We start from the raw sequence: 14260 nt of genomic DNA on the forward strand, positions 1-14260 counted from the left end.
CAATCACTTATACTCTTCTTACTGTTGTTCTGATAGTTACCTTCTCATTTCCAAAATAACATGCTGTTTTTTGAATTATTCATTTTATTTTATTTATTTATTTTATTTTATTTTATTTTTTATTTTTTTAAATCAATCTTTATTGTTCATATTATTACAAAGGTTCCTCATTTCTTCCCCCTCCACCAGGTTCCCACCCCACCCTCCGCCCCCTCCCCAACCCCCATTGTCCTCATCCATAGGTGCACAGTTTACGTTCAGTCTCTTCCTCCCTCCCTAAATCCCTTTTCAGATAGTAAATCAGTTACTTAGCATTTTCTCATATCAATAATACCTCCATATGCCCAATGATACACTTCACACAAAAGACATTTCCAAATAGGTCAACCAGCCTCATCCAGGCCCCACCCAAGATACTCACAGATCAACACCCCAGCGCTAAACTAACTCAACACATGCAGATCTAAGCCTTCATTACTTGATTCAGCCGACCCTCAAGTTCCCCCAAAAGTTTCTAGCCATGTCTGAGAGGCAGCCGTGGGGCAGGGGCAGGCGAGGAGCGAGCTGTTCTGGGCCTGGCTGCTCCAGGCCAGGCCTCTGTTGCTCTGGTTCGTTCCACAACCAGCTGCTCTGGGTCTGGTCATTGCCGCTCCCGACCTAGTTGCTCTGGACTTGGCTGCTGCTGCTCCGGGCCTGGCCGCACCTGACCCGGCTGCTCTGGGCCCGGTTGCTCCTGGCCCGGCCGCTCCGGGCCTGGTCACTCCCAGCCTGGCAGCCGCTGCTCCGGGCCTGGCTGCTCCCAGCCTGGAAGCTGCTGCTCCAGGCCTGGCTGCACCAGACCTGGCTGCTCCTGGTCTGGCCGCTCCCAGCCTGGCAGCTGCTGCTTCGGGGCTGGCCGCTCCCCGCCTGGCAGCTGCTGCACCGGGCCTGGCCGCACCAGACCCGGCTGCTCCGGGCCTGAATTATTCATTTTAAACATGTCTATTGGTTCTACATTATGATAAATGAACATTCAGCTATTTTATATCACCTTTCTCCTCTGTCTTACCCCCACCTCTTCTTTCTATTAAATTTATGTTATAATTTTTGGTTCAATTTGAAGTGTTTATATTATTATGTGCATTCCGATATTATTCACAGCTTAGAACTGCAATATTTTATGATTGTTCCTTCTTTAATTGCCTTGTTTTTCATAGCTTAATTTTCTTTGTTTTTTTTGCTAGTTTTCTCCACACCTTCCAGTAGCCTGTCATAACTATTTCCACAAAGGCAATCACATTAAGAAATCTGTCATTCCCCTACTTTATGAAACAATTTATTTGAGAGATAGGAAAGACATGAATAATATATGCAGATGTTCTCTTATCTGACTCTGTCAGACAGATAATTAGTGGGTTAATTGAAAGTCAGATAAATCAGGGAACCATTTTTTGATGAAGCAGTCTTTTAATTTAAGATGTATAAATATGCATTCATTTGTTTATTTTTTGGTAAGGCTTTTCCTTTGAGTATGATTGTCAACAAGTGTTCCCTCGAGTCTTTTCTTGTAAGAACTACACCTAACATAAACTCTGATTTTCAATAAATTGACAACTTTGTTACTTTGAAACAATTTGAATGTAAAATTCTTATACAACCGGACAGTTTTGCAGGTGTCTGAAGTTCTGCGGTTTCTGCCGTTAGCACATATTGCTTTGGCTCCTCCCACCTGGTAAATGGGCCCTGAGTGAGGTGATGATTGTACAGAACACAAGCACCATTTCCCCTCCCACCCCCCAACCCTCCACCCCCAGTGCCTGGGTCAAATACACAGCACCCTGTGCTATTTTCCAGAGTCTCCTTGGTCCAGCTAGACCTGTGTATTTTCTTTCTAGTTAAAGTGTTTTGTTGTTGCTTTAGGGTAGAGGGGTTAAAATATAATATGTTCTCTAGCTGCGTTTTCTTTTTCTCATATACATGGCCATTCTGACACCCTCATGTAGGAAATATAGTGACATAGTCTTATCTAATATTTTTCTTAGAGATATCCCTCTTAGCACCCTCCATTCTCTCTCCCTGAATGGGTTGCTCTCTAGGCTTGCAGAGAAGTTTTAACCCTGGAAACTGCCCTTCAGTGCCCCCCAAGGAATTGACCTCTCCCCTTTCTGTTCTGTGTAGCTTGTGGCCTCCTCTTTTTTGGTGTACTCCCTTGTTTTGATGGAGCCTGTCTCTCAGTAGCTTCCTGAAATGTGGTGTAAGGGAGGTAAATTTTGGTAGGCTTTGCATGTTTGAAAATGTCTTCATTCTGCTAATTTGATTGATTGTTTGGCTCAATGTGGAATTTTGAGTCAGAAGTTATTTTACTTAAGAGTTTTGAAAATATCACTTAGTTGTTTTCTACCTTCCAGTGTTGCTCTACCTTTGAGGCAAGTTGAAAGCCATTCATTTTCTTGATCTTTCATAGAGGACCTGCCTTTTACTTCCTCCTGGAAGGTTATAGAATCTCTCACCACGTTTCACAGTGATGAAACTGTGGGTGGCCTCTCTTCATTCTCATGCTGGCTTTTCAGTGAGCACCTTCTCTCTTGACATTCTTACCTCTCTATGGGGCGGTTCTCTTGAATTTCTTCTTTGATTTTCTTCCATTTATCTATTTTCTTTTTCTAGGATTTTTGAATTTGTATGTTGAGGTTCTGGATGAGATCTCTGCTTTCTTGTTTTCTATCTCTTAGTCTTTTTTGCTTTGCTTGCTGCAAGATTTCCTAACCTTTATCTTTCAACTCTTCTTTTCATTATTAATTAATTTTGAGAGAGAGATATAAACATTGATTTGATGTGCCCTGACCAGAGATCAAACCTGAAAACTTGGTGTTATCGGGTTGATGTTTTAACCAACTGAGTGACCTGGTCAGGGCTTTCAGACCTTCTTTTGAGTTTTCAATTTTTAATATCATAGTTTTGATATCCAGAACTATTTCTGTTCTGAGTATTTGGTTTTAATAGCATATTATTCTTGTTTTAAGGATGCAATAGTTGTTGTTTTTTTTTTTTGTTGTTGTTTTTGTTTTTAATTTATTGACTTCAAAGAGAGAGAAACAGCAGTGATGAGAGAGAATCATTGATTGGCTGCCTGCCGCATGCCCCCTACTGGGGATCGAACTTGCAAACCAGGCATGTGCCCTGACGTGGAATCGAACTGTGACCTTCTTGTTCATAGTTCAGTGCTTAACCAGGGAGCCACATGGGATGGGTGCGATAGTTTTTCTTGTCAGAGGATGTTAATTATCCCTTCCTTTTGGGAAGTTTTCTTCTCACTTAATCTGTTTTTTCCAAATTGCTTGCTTTGTTTGTCTTGGTCTCTAGCTTTCATATCTTTAAATGTCTTGTAATTCTTGGTTGGTTGCTTATATTTAAGAATGGGAGACTAAAAGAAAAAGCGGACTGGGAGCTCTGAGTGTGTTGGTGGGGCGTGTTAACCTTGAACTTCCCTATAGGGTGGGTCTGGCTGGTCATTTGTTGGGGACACCTAATCCATATTTTTATGTGTTTCTTCTTGGGCTTATCATGTTACTGTAAGAAGTCCCTTCTAGGCCTTTGCCTGGAGAGTAGAGGCAAGGGCTGAGTCTCTCACATTCCATTTGCAAATCCTGTTGTGGGCACTGTATGCATTCCTTCTACAGTTCCTGTGTCCTCCTGCTCAGGGTATCGTGCGTTTCCGTCTCTAGAAGGTGCGTTTCATCTCACGTAGGGGAGGGGAAGGGACAGTTGTCCTGAGCTGTGGAGTGGAGGAGCTGATGGCATGACCTGAAGTTCAACAAATCTCTTTGTTTTACCTATTTCTCTTCCAACACTAATTGCCCCCTACCTGCTGCTGCCAATTTTTAGCCTTCTTCACTGTCAGCTTAGATTTACTTTTCTTTAATCTGCTGAATTAGTTCTAGATCCTATTCTGAATTTTACCTTATAGAATGTTGTCTCCTTTCCTGTTTATCCTAGCAGGTTTATATCTTAAAAAAACACATAACAAAACTCCTTGATTTTAGTGAGTTGTCAAAAGAAAGATAAAACAATCAAATACAGTTCAGTTTTTTATTTTGACTCAGAAGCTGCACATTTTTAAGACATACATTTGAAATGATCCTTTCCCTGTATTCATGAGCATTATTCATCCTCACTGCCTTTTATGATACACATAGTGGTAGGAACCAGACAGATTATTATATGATGGGGACCTTTATGGGAGGATCAGCAAACCAATAGTGGTGGGAAGCCATTTGATTCAGGCACAGAGCCTTAGGTATTTTATTTTATGGAAACATCATACTAACCCAGTGAGATAGGTGTTCTCAGTTTCACCTGACATAAGAGGAAACTGAGTCAAAAGAAGTTATGTAACTTGAGAAAGGTCACAAAACAAGCAGTAATGCAGGTATATCTGACTTAAGAGACTGCCTATAACACCAAAAAGAAAGACTTTTTCCCGTTACTTATCTTCCAAGCAAAATAGACTTATAGCCTTAAAGTATTACTTTAGGATTAACTCTCATAGGTCTCTGAGATTAGCTCATTAATTAATATTTAGTATGTTTTGGACTTACTTTCTAGTCAGTTTCTGAGCACGAGTTTAAGGAGCACATGAAGCTGGAGGCGGTGAACCCCCTGCTCCCCGAGGAAGTGTGCGTGGCCACCATCAGTGCCGTGCGCGGCTCCTACCTGTGGCTCCAGCTGGAGGGTGAGTGCCAGAGCCCCGGGAAGCCTCTGGGGCCACTCTTCTCCGCCTTTTCTGTTCACCCCTGTAAGGTGGTTTGTTAAACTCAATCCATTAGCTAAAGAGGATTCTTGTTCAGAGACTTCTAATTTATAATGTGTGATCCTAAGGTAAGAATTTCTTTCCTTGTTCTTGACTTTCAAATTTTAAGAAATGAATGTAAATAAAAAGCCTTTACTACAGTGTCCCTTGTTTTCTTGAAGGGGAAAGAATAAGTCAAATATCATATATTCTTATTTGACCAAATCATATGGGCACATGCATTAACAACTGGTTCATTCAAGAGATGATACTTTGGCTGTCCCCATCCATTAGAACCAAAAAATATGTAAAATAAAAGAGGTTTATTATACTAAAAGTACTAATAGCCAACAGTTGGACAGATTTGTAGATAGAAGCACAGGGCATGTACTCAGCTCCGCAGTTACTGTGAATGGCCTGGGTTTCGTTTTTATTCAGCTGCCACATAGACTCAGTATTTTCTGTTTTCAGTTTGTAGAATTGGCATTTGGTACATCAAGGACAGTATTGAATATAAACTTTGTTTTTTTAACCCCAGCTGAGCTCACCTAACGTCACTTCCTGATTCGAATTCACTGATCTGCCTTTGGCTTGTCCCATGTGCCACAACTGATGTTGAATAGAATTGTCACTTTTGCCATTTTCCAATTATTTCTTGGAGTTGACTGATATCTGTCAACTGTCTGAATGATACTGCTGGTAGTTTCAGTTGCTTATTTGCTATTCTCTAACTAAGGGTCACCTATATATTCACCAACCATTTAGGTCTTTATGTAGCTATGCATGAGATTAACTTTTTTTCCTTAATGTTTGTCACATGTGAAAAAGGAATTTAAGAGTCTTTGTGTCTGTATACATAGTATAGTAGAACATTGATTGTCTAGAAAGGGGTTTATGAAAAAGGTTATTCAGTGGCCTAAACACTTTTTTTTAAAAATCTAAACAGGTTCTAAGAAGCCTATACCTGAATGTATAGTGAGTGTGGAATCCATGGATATATTTCCTTTGGGCTGGTGTGAAACCAACGGCCATCCCCTCAGCACTCCTCGTCGAGTACGAGGTACCTGTCTTTCTGGGCCAGAGGATTGGTTGTTAAATAATCTGTTGAGTGGCTGCTACCAATTAGGATGAATCTGGATATTTCAGAGAAAAACAAAATGATATTCTGGTTATTTGTTCCTGTATAGGGAATTGTTTATTGTAACAGACATTTATCATCTGACTGTTTCTGTAGGTCAGGAATCTAGGCACAACTTAGCGGGTCTTGCGGGTCCGTCTCACAGCTGCAACCCAGGACCCGCTCCCAAATTGACACAGAGGAGTGTTGGCAGGAACTCATTTCCTTGTGGACTATTGGACCAAGGACCTCCGTTTCTTTCTTTCTTTTTTTAACATATTTTATTGACTTTTTACAGAGAGGAAGAGAGAGGGATAGAGTTAGAAACATTGATGAGAGAGAATCAGCTGCTTCTAGCACACCTCCTACTGGAGATGTGCCCGCAACCAAGGTACCTGCCCTTGACTGGAATCGAACCTGGGACCTTTCAGTCCATAGGCCAATGCTCTATCCACTGAGCCAAACTGGTTTCGGCAGGACCTCCATTTCTTGCTGGCTGTTTGTGGGAGGTTTTCCTCAGTTTCTTGCCATGTGGCCCATTTTCTAGGGGAGCTCAGTGTGGCAGTAGGGTGTGATCAGCCAACAAGTGAGAGAGCAAGAGAAGTTGAGCAAGATGGAAGCCAGAGTATTTCTGTAACCTGATGCTAAAGTGACCCACTCCCCACCCCCTTTTAAAACAGCTTTATTGAGATACCATTTGTATTTGTATAACATAAAATTTGCTCTTTTAAAGTATACACGTCCTCAAATAACGTGGTTTGTTCAACATCATTTCATTACAGAATTGATGAGATGCCATAAGAACTTAACTCTTATTCATATCAGTTAACCTGTGGAGAAATTGGTTTTGCTATATGTCATTTTGCTTGAAGTCATAGAATCTATTGAAGATGTTAAGTGAGGACTTACTGTATACAGTTCAGTGGTTTTTAGTATATTCACAGAGTTTTGCCACTGTCATCACAGTCAATCTGAGAACATTTCATCATCTCAAAAGAAAACTACACTCCTTAGCAATCACCTCTTTGCCTCCTGCCCTGCACCCCTAGCCCACACTAATCTAACTCCCATCTCAATAGATTTGCCTGTTCTGGACAGTTCCTGTGAATGAAATCGTACACTCTGTGGTCTTTTGTGACTGCTTCTTTTAGTATAATGTTTTCAGAGTTTATTCATGTTTTAGTATGTATAAATCCTTCATTTGTTTATTTATTTCTGAATAATATTCCATTGTTGTACCACATTTTGTTAATCCTTGCATCAGTTGATAGATATTTGGATTATTTTCATTCTTTAAGCTATTATGAATAATGAACATTTTGTACAGATTTTTATGTGGACTTAGGTTTTCATTTCACTTGAGAATAGCACTCTGTGTGTAACACTGACAGGCTGTTTTCCAAAGCAGCTGCACCATTTACATTTACAGCAACAGTGAGGGTTCCACTCTTCATATTCTCCCAACACGTATTTTCTGCAGGTGTTTGTTTGCTATTTATAATGTGTGGGGATGACATCTTAACTGTGGTCTCGATTTGCCTTACCCTAATGACTAGTTATGTGGAGCATTTTCTCATGTGCTTATTAGTCATTAGTGTATCTTCTTTGGATAAATGTCTGTTCAAATCATTTGGCCATTTTTTTTTTTATTTATTGTTGAGTTGTAGGATTTTGTTACATATTCTAGATATTCTTTATCAGAAATATTACTTGCAAATATTTTTTCCCATTCTGTGGGTTGCCTTTACTTCTCTTGATAGTTCCTTTGGTGCATAAAACTTCTTAATTTTGATGTAGTGCAACTTATTTTTTCTTTCGCTGCCTGTGCTTCTGCAGCCATAACCAAGAAATCACTGCCAATCTAATGACATGAATATTTCCCTCTGTGTTTTCTTCTAAGAGTGTTATAGTTTTACCTCTGAAGTTTAGGTCTTTGATCCATGTAGAGTTACTTTTTATATGTGGTATAAGGTAGAGGTCCAACTTCATTAATGTGGATATTCAGTTCTCCCAGTAGCACTGGTTGAAAAGACTAATTTCTATACTGTGTGCGTTGGCACCCTTGTCAAAACTAGTTTTTATTTTGAATATCTATTCCTGCTTAAAAAATATTCATGGTAGTTGATTGTCCCAGGGAACCTTGAAAATATTATTTTTGGTCTTTGTTTAAAGACCCAGAAACTGTGCTTTAGTCTAGATATTCAGACATATCAGCACTTATTTATAGTACTTGCTAGTTATATGTACATATAGGATTCAAATATGCTGTGTTATGTTAATACATATGTAACTTTTCCTCTGTCTTTTACTTTTTCTTGATTTACACATTATTGTTTTCTTCTTACAGTACACAAACAAAGAAAAATTGCCGTGGTTCAGCCTGAAAAACAGTAAGTAACATAACAGTATGTTCGAACAGTTGATATTAGGAAGTTAGAATTTCTAGAAAAAGAAATAATTAAGAGTATATCTCCTCATGTGTTAATTCCTCAGATGGAAGCATAATCCTTTAATTCAGCCTTTGATAGTTTACATACCTTTCCTTACAGTTTATATATTTCCTAAAATGGCATTATATACAGAAGGGTAAAATCCACTCTCAAGATGTTCCCCAAATTGAGTTTTCTTTGGCTTTGAGAGCTGGGAGGCATTTGAGTAAGAGAGAAAATAGAGTCTCCATGCTGGGATTTATTAAGGAAGAGCAAAAATTGTAAAGTAGGGCGTGATTTGTGAAACACTGGAGCTAGAAGACAGTCGAAAGGGAAAGATATATGAAAGGAGTGCCTTTGTGTCCCGTCAGGAGGTTCTCGGTAGCACATCTGCCTACGCAGCTTCAGAGAAGCGGCTGGTCAGTGTTGCCTTAAAAATACAAGGATTTCTGTGTGTACGCGTGTTGTTCTTAAACATTGGGTTTTCGATTTTGTATTAGTTTGCTCAGGCCACTGTAACAAAATGCCACAGACTGGGTGGCTTAGACAAATTTACTTCTCACAGTTCTGCAGTCTGGGGAGTCCGAGATCAATTTGGTTCCTGGTCAGGGCTCTCTTCCTCGCTGGCAGACTCTCAGTGTCTTCACATGGAAAGGATGAAGAGGAAAGGAGATCCTTGTCTCTTCCTCTTCGTATAAGGCAACCAATCCTATTGGATTAGAGCCCGACCCTTTTACCTCCTAAAAACCCTACCTCCAAATACAGTCACATTGAGGATTAAGTCTGTGGCATGGATTTTAAAGAGATACAATTCTGGTTATAGCAAATTCTGTATAATTTATATCTGCTTTTGTGGCTATGCGAGTAATAAAACTGACACTAGAAGTAGGAAGGCCATGGAGTTCTAATCTAGGTAGTGATAGCAGTGACAAAAATCTGGCCTTGGATTTTTCTTTCCTTGACTTAGTTATTGAGACTGATCCAAAGTTTTAGTCAGGAAGTATTCTAAGAAGATAAATTAGTCTTTTCAGTGATTGCTGCCAATACAGTAATTCTCATTTTTAATAATATAATTTGTCTTTAATTTTTAAACTGATGGAAGAAAACAGACTCTATATTAAAAATGTTTCTGTTCTTCGACAGTTAAAAACAACAAATAGTCTACTTGCGTTTTTAGAATCCCAGAGGGAATTCTATGATTGCTGCTAATACGAATGGAAGTTTGTCTGAACGTGCAGTATCCTCTGCCTGTAGACTGTTGGCCCCCTAGGCTGTGTACAGTTGCCAAGGAAGCACCTTCTGTTACAGACTTTGCAATCTGCCACCTTCGCTTTCTTCTTAGATTTGAAGGAAACTAACCCTCACACTTTACTGATGTTACAGATTATCTTACCATTTTGTTGTGTTTTCTTGACTCAGAATGCCATCCTCGCGGACTGTCCATGAGGGCCTGAAGAGTCGGGAGCTGAACTCCACAGACTCTGGTATGAGCTAGTGCATGCAGTCGTAGGGAAAGAGGACCTTTCTGTTCTTTAATGGACTCTGTCTAAAAATAAACAATACATTTGGTTTACGCAATGTAGCTTCAGAGGGGTCTCTTAATTGTGATTTTTGTCTTAAGATATACTAATTAACAATGATCTTTAGGCTGACACCTTGTTCATTTACAATGTCTACAGAATTAAGACATTATTATCTCCCACATGACCACAGTCAAGTTTGGGTTTTGTGATAGGTCAGTTTACATTGGGAAAGGAGCCTTAAGACTGATCACTTACTGGGTGCCAAGGGCTCCGGAGGTCAATATTATTATCCCTGAGTTTAGATAAAGAAACAGGCTTGCCCTGATTGGTTTGGCTCAGTGGACAGGCACCAGGCTGTGGACTGAAAGGTCCCGGATTCAGTTCCAGTCAGGGGCATGTACCTTGGTTGCAGGCATGATCCCCAGTAGGGGGCGTGCAGGAGGTTGCGGATTGATGTTTCTAACTCTCTATCCCTCTCCCTTCCTCTCTGTAAAAAGTCAATAAAATAAAAAAGAAACAGGCTTTCCAGGCAGTGCTCTTTCTTAAGTGGGGTGGTTGCAAGGTGAGTGTTTATTCTTCTTTAAACCCTTGTATGATATGCACAGTCTTTATGTATGTTTATATATATATATTTCACAATTTAAAAAGCACTGGCAAAACAGGTTGTCCAGAGGCGATACCCGACCAATGAGACAAGGCTCTTTTTAGAGGCCAGCAATCTCTCCCTGGACTACTCCTGCCTCCCCCTGTGCTTGCTGTGTTACACTCAGCATCTTGGCTGTGGTAGTTAGTAAATGCCTAGAAAAGAAAAGAAACCAAGGCTTGGAGAGATCATACAGTTTGAGTAGAAGGGTCAGAAATGGAACTCAGATCTTTCTCAAGTTCAAAACCTGTATTTTTTTTGGTCTCTTCTACCCACTGCCTTTTCATTATATCATTTATACGAAAGAGGATCAGGGCTGTGTAACTCATTATAGATGTATTACTATGCCTACGGAAACTACAGAATTAAGACATTAATATCTCTCACATGACAGTAGTCAAGTTTGGGGTTTGTGATAGGTCAGGTTACCTTGGAAAAGGAGTCTGAAGGAGTTTTATTGGGGAGTGCTTTTGGGAACAACTCCTTGGAGGGGTAGAGGAAGCAGGACTGGGCAGAGGGAGAAGTTGAGCCACATTCAGAATAACAGAATTCCAGTCCCTCAGGGAGCCTTGGCACTGCTGTTGCCACTCAGACTCGTCCCTAATTGAAGCAGTTCCTGGAAATACGCTGCTGCTCCCTCTCCACCTCACGAAGGCTGGGGTCGTCGGCAGGGTGGCTCTCCTAGTGAGGGAGGCCTAGACTGAGGGAGGGTAATTCCAGGATAGACTTCAGCCCAGAGCCATAAACTGTCAACATTCCCAGCAGCAGGGAGCGTAAGTGCCTTAATCCTGAAAGGGCGGATCTGGGTGGTAGAGTTCACATGCAGAAGTGGACACCGACACACTGACCCGTGTGCCAACACTGCATTCTTAGTAGCATTATGTCCTGCAGGTCCTGTTGACAGTGGGCAGTGCACACACATCTCCTTTCCTTAATGTTGGCTAACAGCATCAGTCAGAAAAACTTCTCGCTGTTTGATATAAAATGAAGATGTTTTAGTGTCTGAGTTTTTTTCATTCCATTGTTGAGTTGCCAATCACTATGAGGGGATTTTTGAAAAATACTATATTGAAGTTCAGTATTCATATATAAAAATGGTTATAGAGAGGGGTCTCTAGGCCCAGTTATACCCTACAGTACTAAAAGAATTAGGGATGTGACTGCAGTGCACTTTCAGCCCTCTGAGAAATCCCAGAAATGGGAGGACACCCATGTCATAAAGGCTGCCATTATAGTGGTTTGGTGCTTTTAAGGGGATGGGCTGGGGTTCTGGATAGTATTCACCATCACCCCCTGGAAACATTCCAGAGTCCATTATTGAATAGTTGGTTGTTAGGAATCATCATGGGTTCTGGAAGAAATCTTCCACTTCCTTGACTGATAGAAGTATAAGGTTTTAAAACAGTGTCACTAACCCAGGAGTTAATCTGCATGTAATTTAGGCCGTTGTCTGATTTTAGCAGTGATAAGGTCTATAAGAGAGTTGTTGTATTTTAAGAGCACTCTCAGATAACATGTTAAACATCAAAATATATAATTTCTAATATTACATAATGGTATAGATGCTTGTTTTTCCCACAGTAACCCAACTTTGAAAATAGGGGTTGGAAAATGACTGTTCTGAATATTTGTGTGTTTTTTCTTTTCATTTCCCAGTTATGATTAATGGAAAATATTGCTGTCCAAAGATATACTTCAACCACCGTTGCTTCTCAGGGCCATATCTTAATAAAGGACGAATCGCTGAGCTGCCTCAGTGTGTGGGACCTGGAAACTGTGTGCTGGTCCTCAGAGAGGTAAGGTTCTGGCCTGGAGCAAAGAGCTTGGAAACTTCACAGCAGTTTCATAAATGCATTTGTGGGAAGATCTCTCTGCATGCCATGGAAGTGACAACTCTTAGGTTTTATCATAAGTGATTAACTTTTCTCGTGTTGGACAGTGATGGGCATGAGATTATCTCTGCCCCCCGAACCTCCACCTAAGCGGTTATTCACACAGCAGGCTCACCTCTGTCAATATAAAAAGTCTCTGTCAGAGCACACATGGGAACTGGGCAGGAGTCTGTGTGAGAATAGTCAGTCTGTGACCGAGCGGCTGTGTGGCATTAATCCGAGAGCATGATACAGCTGTGCGCCCGCTGGACTTGCAGAGCTTCCTGCCTGGATGCCACAGTGCCAGTAACAGATGTGAGAGCACCGAACTGTTCAGCCATGGGGGGCAATGGCAAGGCTGGGCTGGGAGGCTGGCACTCGGCCTGACTGCCACCCACATAAAGGCTCCATGTCCACAAAAGGTCCCAAAGAAATCCAGTTTTCTAAGTATTGTGACTAGGAATGGATTCAGAAGCACATGCTAGAGTAATTTTAAATCATGGTTCCATTCTTTCTGACTGTAACTTTTTAAATATTTAAGAGAATCTGATTACTCTCTTATTTGCAATGTTGATCAGCTGCCATATCTTCAGTATTACTATTTTGTTAACTAATGTGACTAGAATTAATGTCATAAATGACATGCTAAGGGATAGCAAGGCTCTAATGGTCTGCTTTTCTCCTTCCCAACCCATATGTCTGCTTTGAAAATGGAGCACAGGTCCTCACCTTACTTATCAATGCAGCTTACAAACCCAGCCGTGTCCTTCGGGAGCTGCAGCTGGACAAAGACTCTGTGTGGCATGGATGTGGGGAAGTCCTCAAAGCCAAGTGAGTAGGCCCCTCTTCCTTTATGTATACGCACCCTTAGCAGGTCACAGAATCAGTTCTCCCAGGCTAACATTAGAGCACCCAGGTTTCCTTGGGCGGTGCTTCTTTGGCTGTTTGTGGTGAAACCCAGGTTTGTTTTCTTATAAGTTTCCATTCTGTCATGGACCAACATATAAGATATGCTAAAAATGAATTATATGAAATTTAAAAAGTATAGAATTCAAGAACAGTTTTCATTGTTATTAGATTTTAGAAACATAGAATTTCTTTTTCAAATTACTGTGCAAGTTCATAAACGTTTACTCTTGTTTTCTGCCCTGAACTTGTCATGGGTGTATGACAGTAGTCAGGTTTTACTGGGCCTCAGACCACACTCTGAGGATACTGCCAGAGGGTAAAGAAAGACAGTGAAAGTCACTTTTCTTTTATTAGTGTAGAAGTTACTCTTTGAGAACCTTAAACTTAGGAACAGAAAGCAGGACCCTTATTTTGCCAATTTAAGTAACAGCTTTTAGTTATCATAGCTTACTAGATTGTAAATGTAAGTATATAATATATAAATCCATATTGTTTTCAGAATCTTAAAATATAAAAGACATAGAATATTCTAACAAGCAGAAATATTCTATATTCTAACAAGCAAATATTAATACCCTTGACTTTTCTCTGGATAATCACTAGCCCAATAAACTTGTGTCTGATGTCTTCCAATGGCAGATACAAAGGAAAGAGTTATCGGGCTACTGTGGAGATAGTGAAGACAGCAGATCGGGTGACTGAATTCTGTCGGCAAACCTGTGTCAAACTGGAATGCTGTCCCAATCTGTTTGGTCCACGGATGGTTCTGGATAAGTGTTCTGAGAATTGCTCTGTACTTACAAAGACCAAATATAGTGAGTCATGTTTTTCAGATTTGTTAGCTATAGCAGCTGACCATGCCTTATATCTTGGAAAAATTTTATTTTGCAGACTCACATATAGCAAAGGTATACAAACTTATTCTGTGAAGGGCCAGATAATAAATATCTTAGGCTGTGGGTCATGTGATCTCCATTGCGTATTTTTGTTTTATTTTCAT

At 40.4% G+C, this 14260-nt stretch overlaps 1 protein-coding gene across 4 annotated transcripts in view; it reads left to right on the top strand.

The window, feature by feature from the left end:
- The window catches only part of SFMBT1 (Scm like with four mbt domains 1), an 89814-nt gene that overhangs the window by 65174 nt on the left and 10380 nt on the right, over positions 1–14260 (top strand). For all 4 annotated transcript variants that reach the window (XM_084902946.1, XM_084902945.1, XM_084902947.1 and 1 more), the window contains 7 exons: positions 4585–4711; positions 5715–5828; positions 8233–8275; positions 9734–9798; positions 12137–12276; positions 13073–13182; positions 13900–14075. In XM_084902946.1, the coding sequence (XP_084759072.1) occupies positions 4585–4711; positions 5715–5828; positions 8233–8275; positions 9734–9798; positions 12137–12276; positions 13073–13182; positions 13900–14075 (775 nt within the window). The remainder of the gene's footprint in view (positions 1–4584; positions 4712–5714; positions 5829–8232; positions 8276–9733; positions 9799–12136; positions 12277–13072; positions 13183–13899; positions 14076–14260) is intronic.

The sequence above is a fragment of the Pipistrellus hanaki genome (genome assembly GCF_964339955.1).
Source record: "Pipistrellus hanaki genome assembly, chromosome: 13".
Taxonomy (NCBI): Eukaryota; Metazoa; Chordata; class Mammalia; order Chiroptera; family Vespertilionidae; genus Pipistrellus; species Pipistrellus hanaki.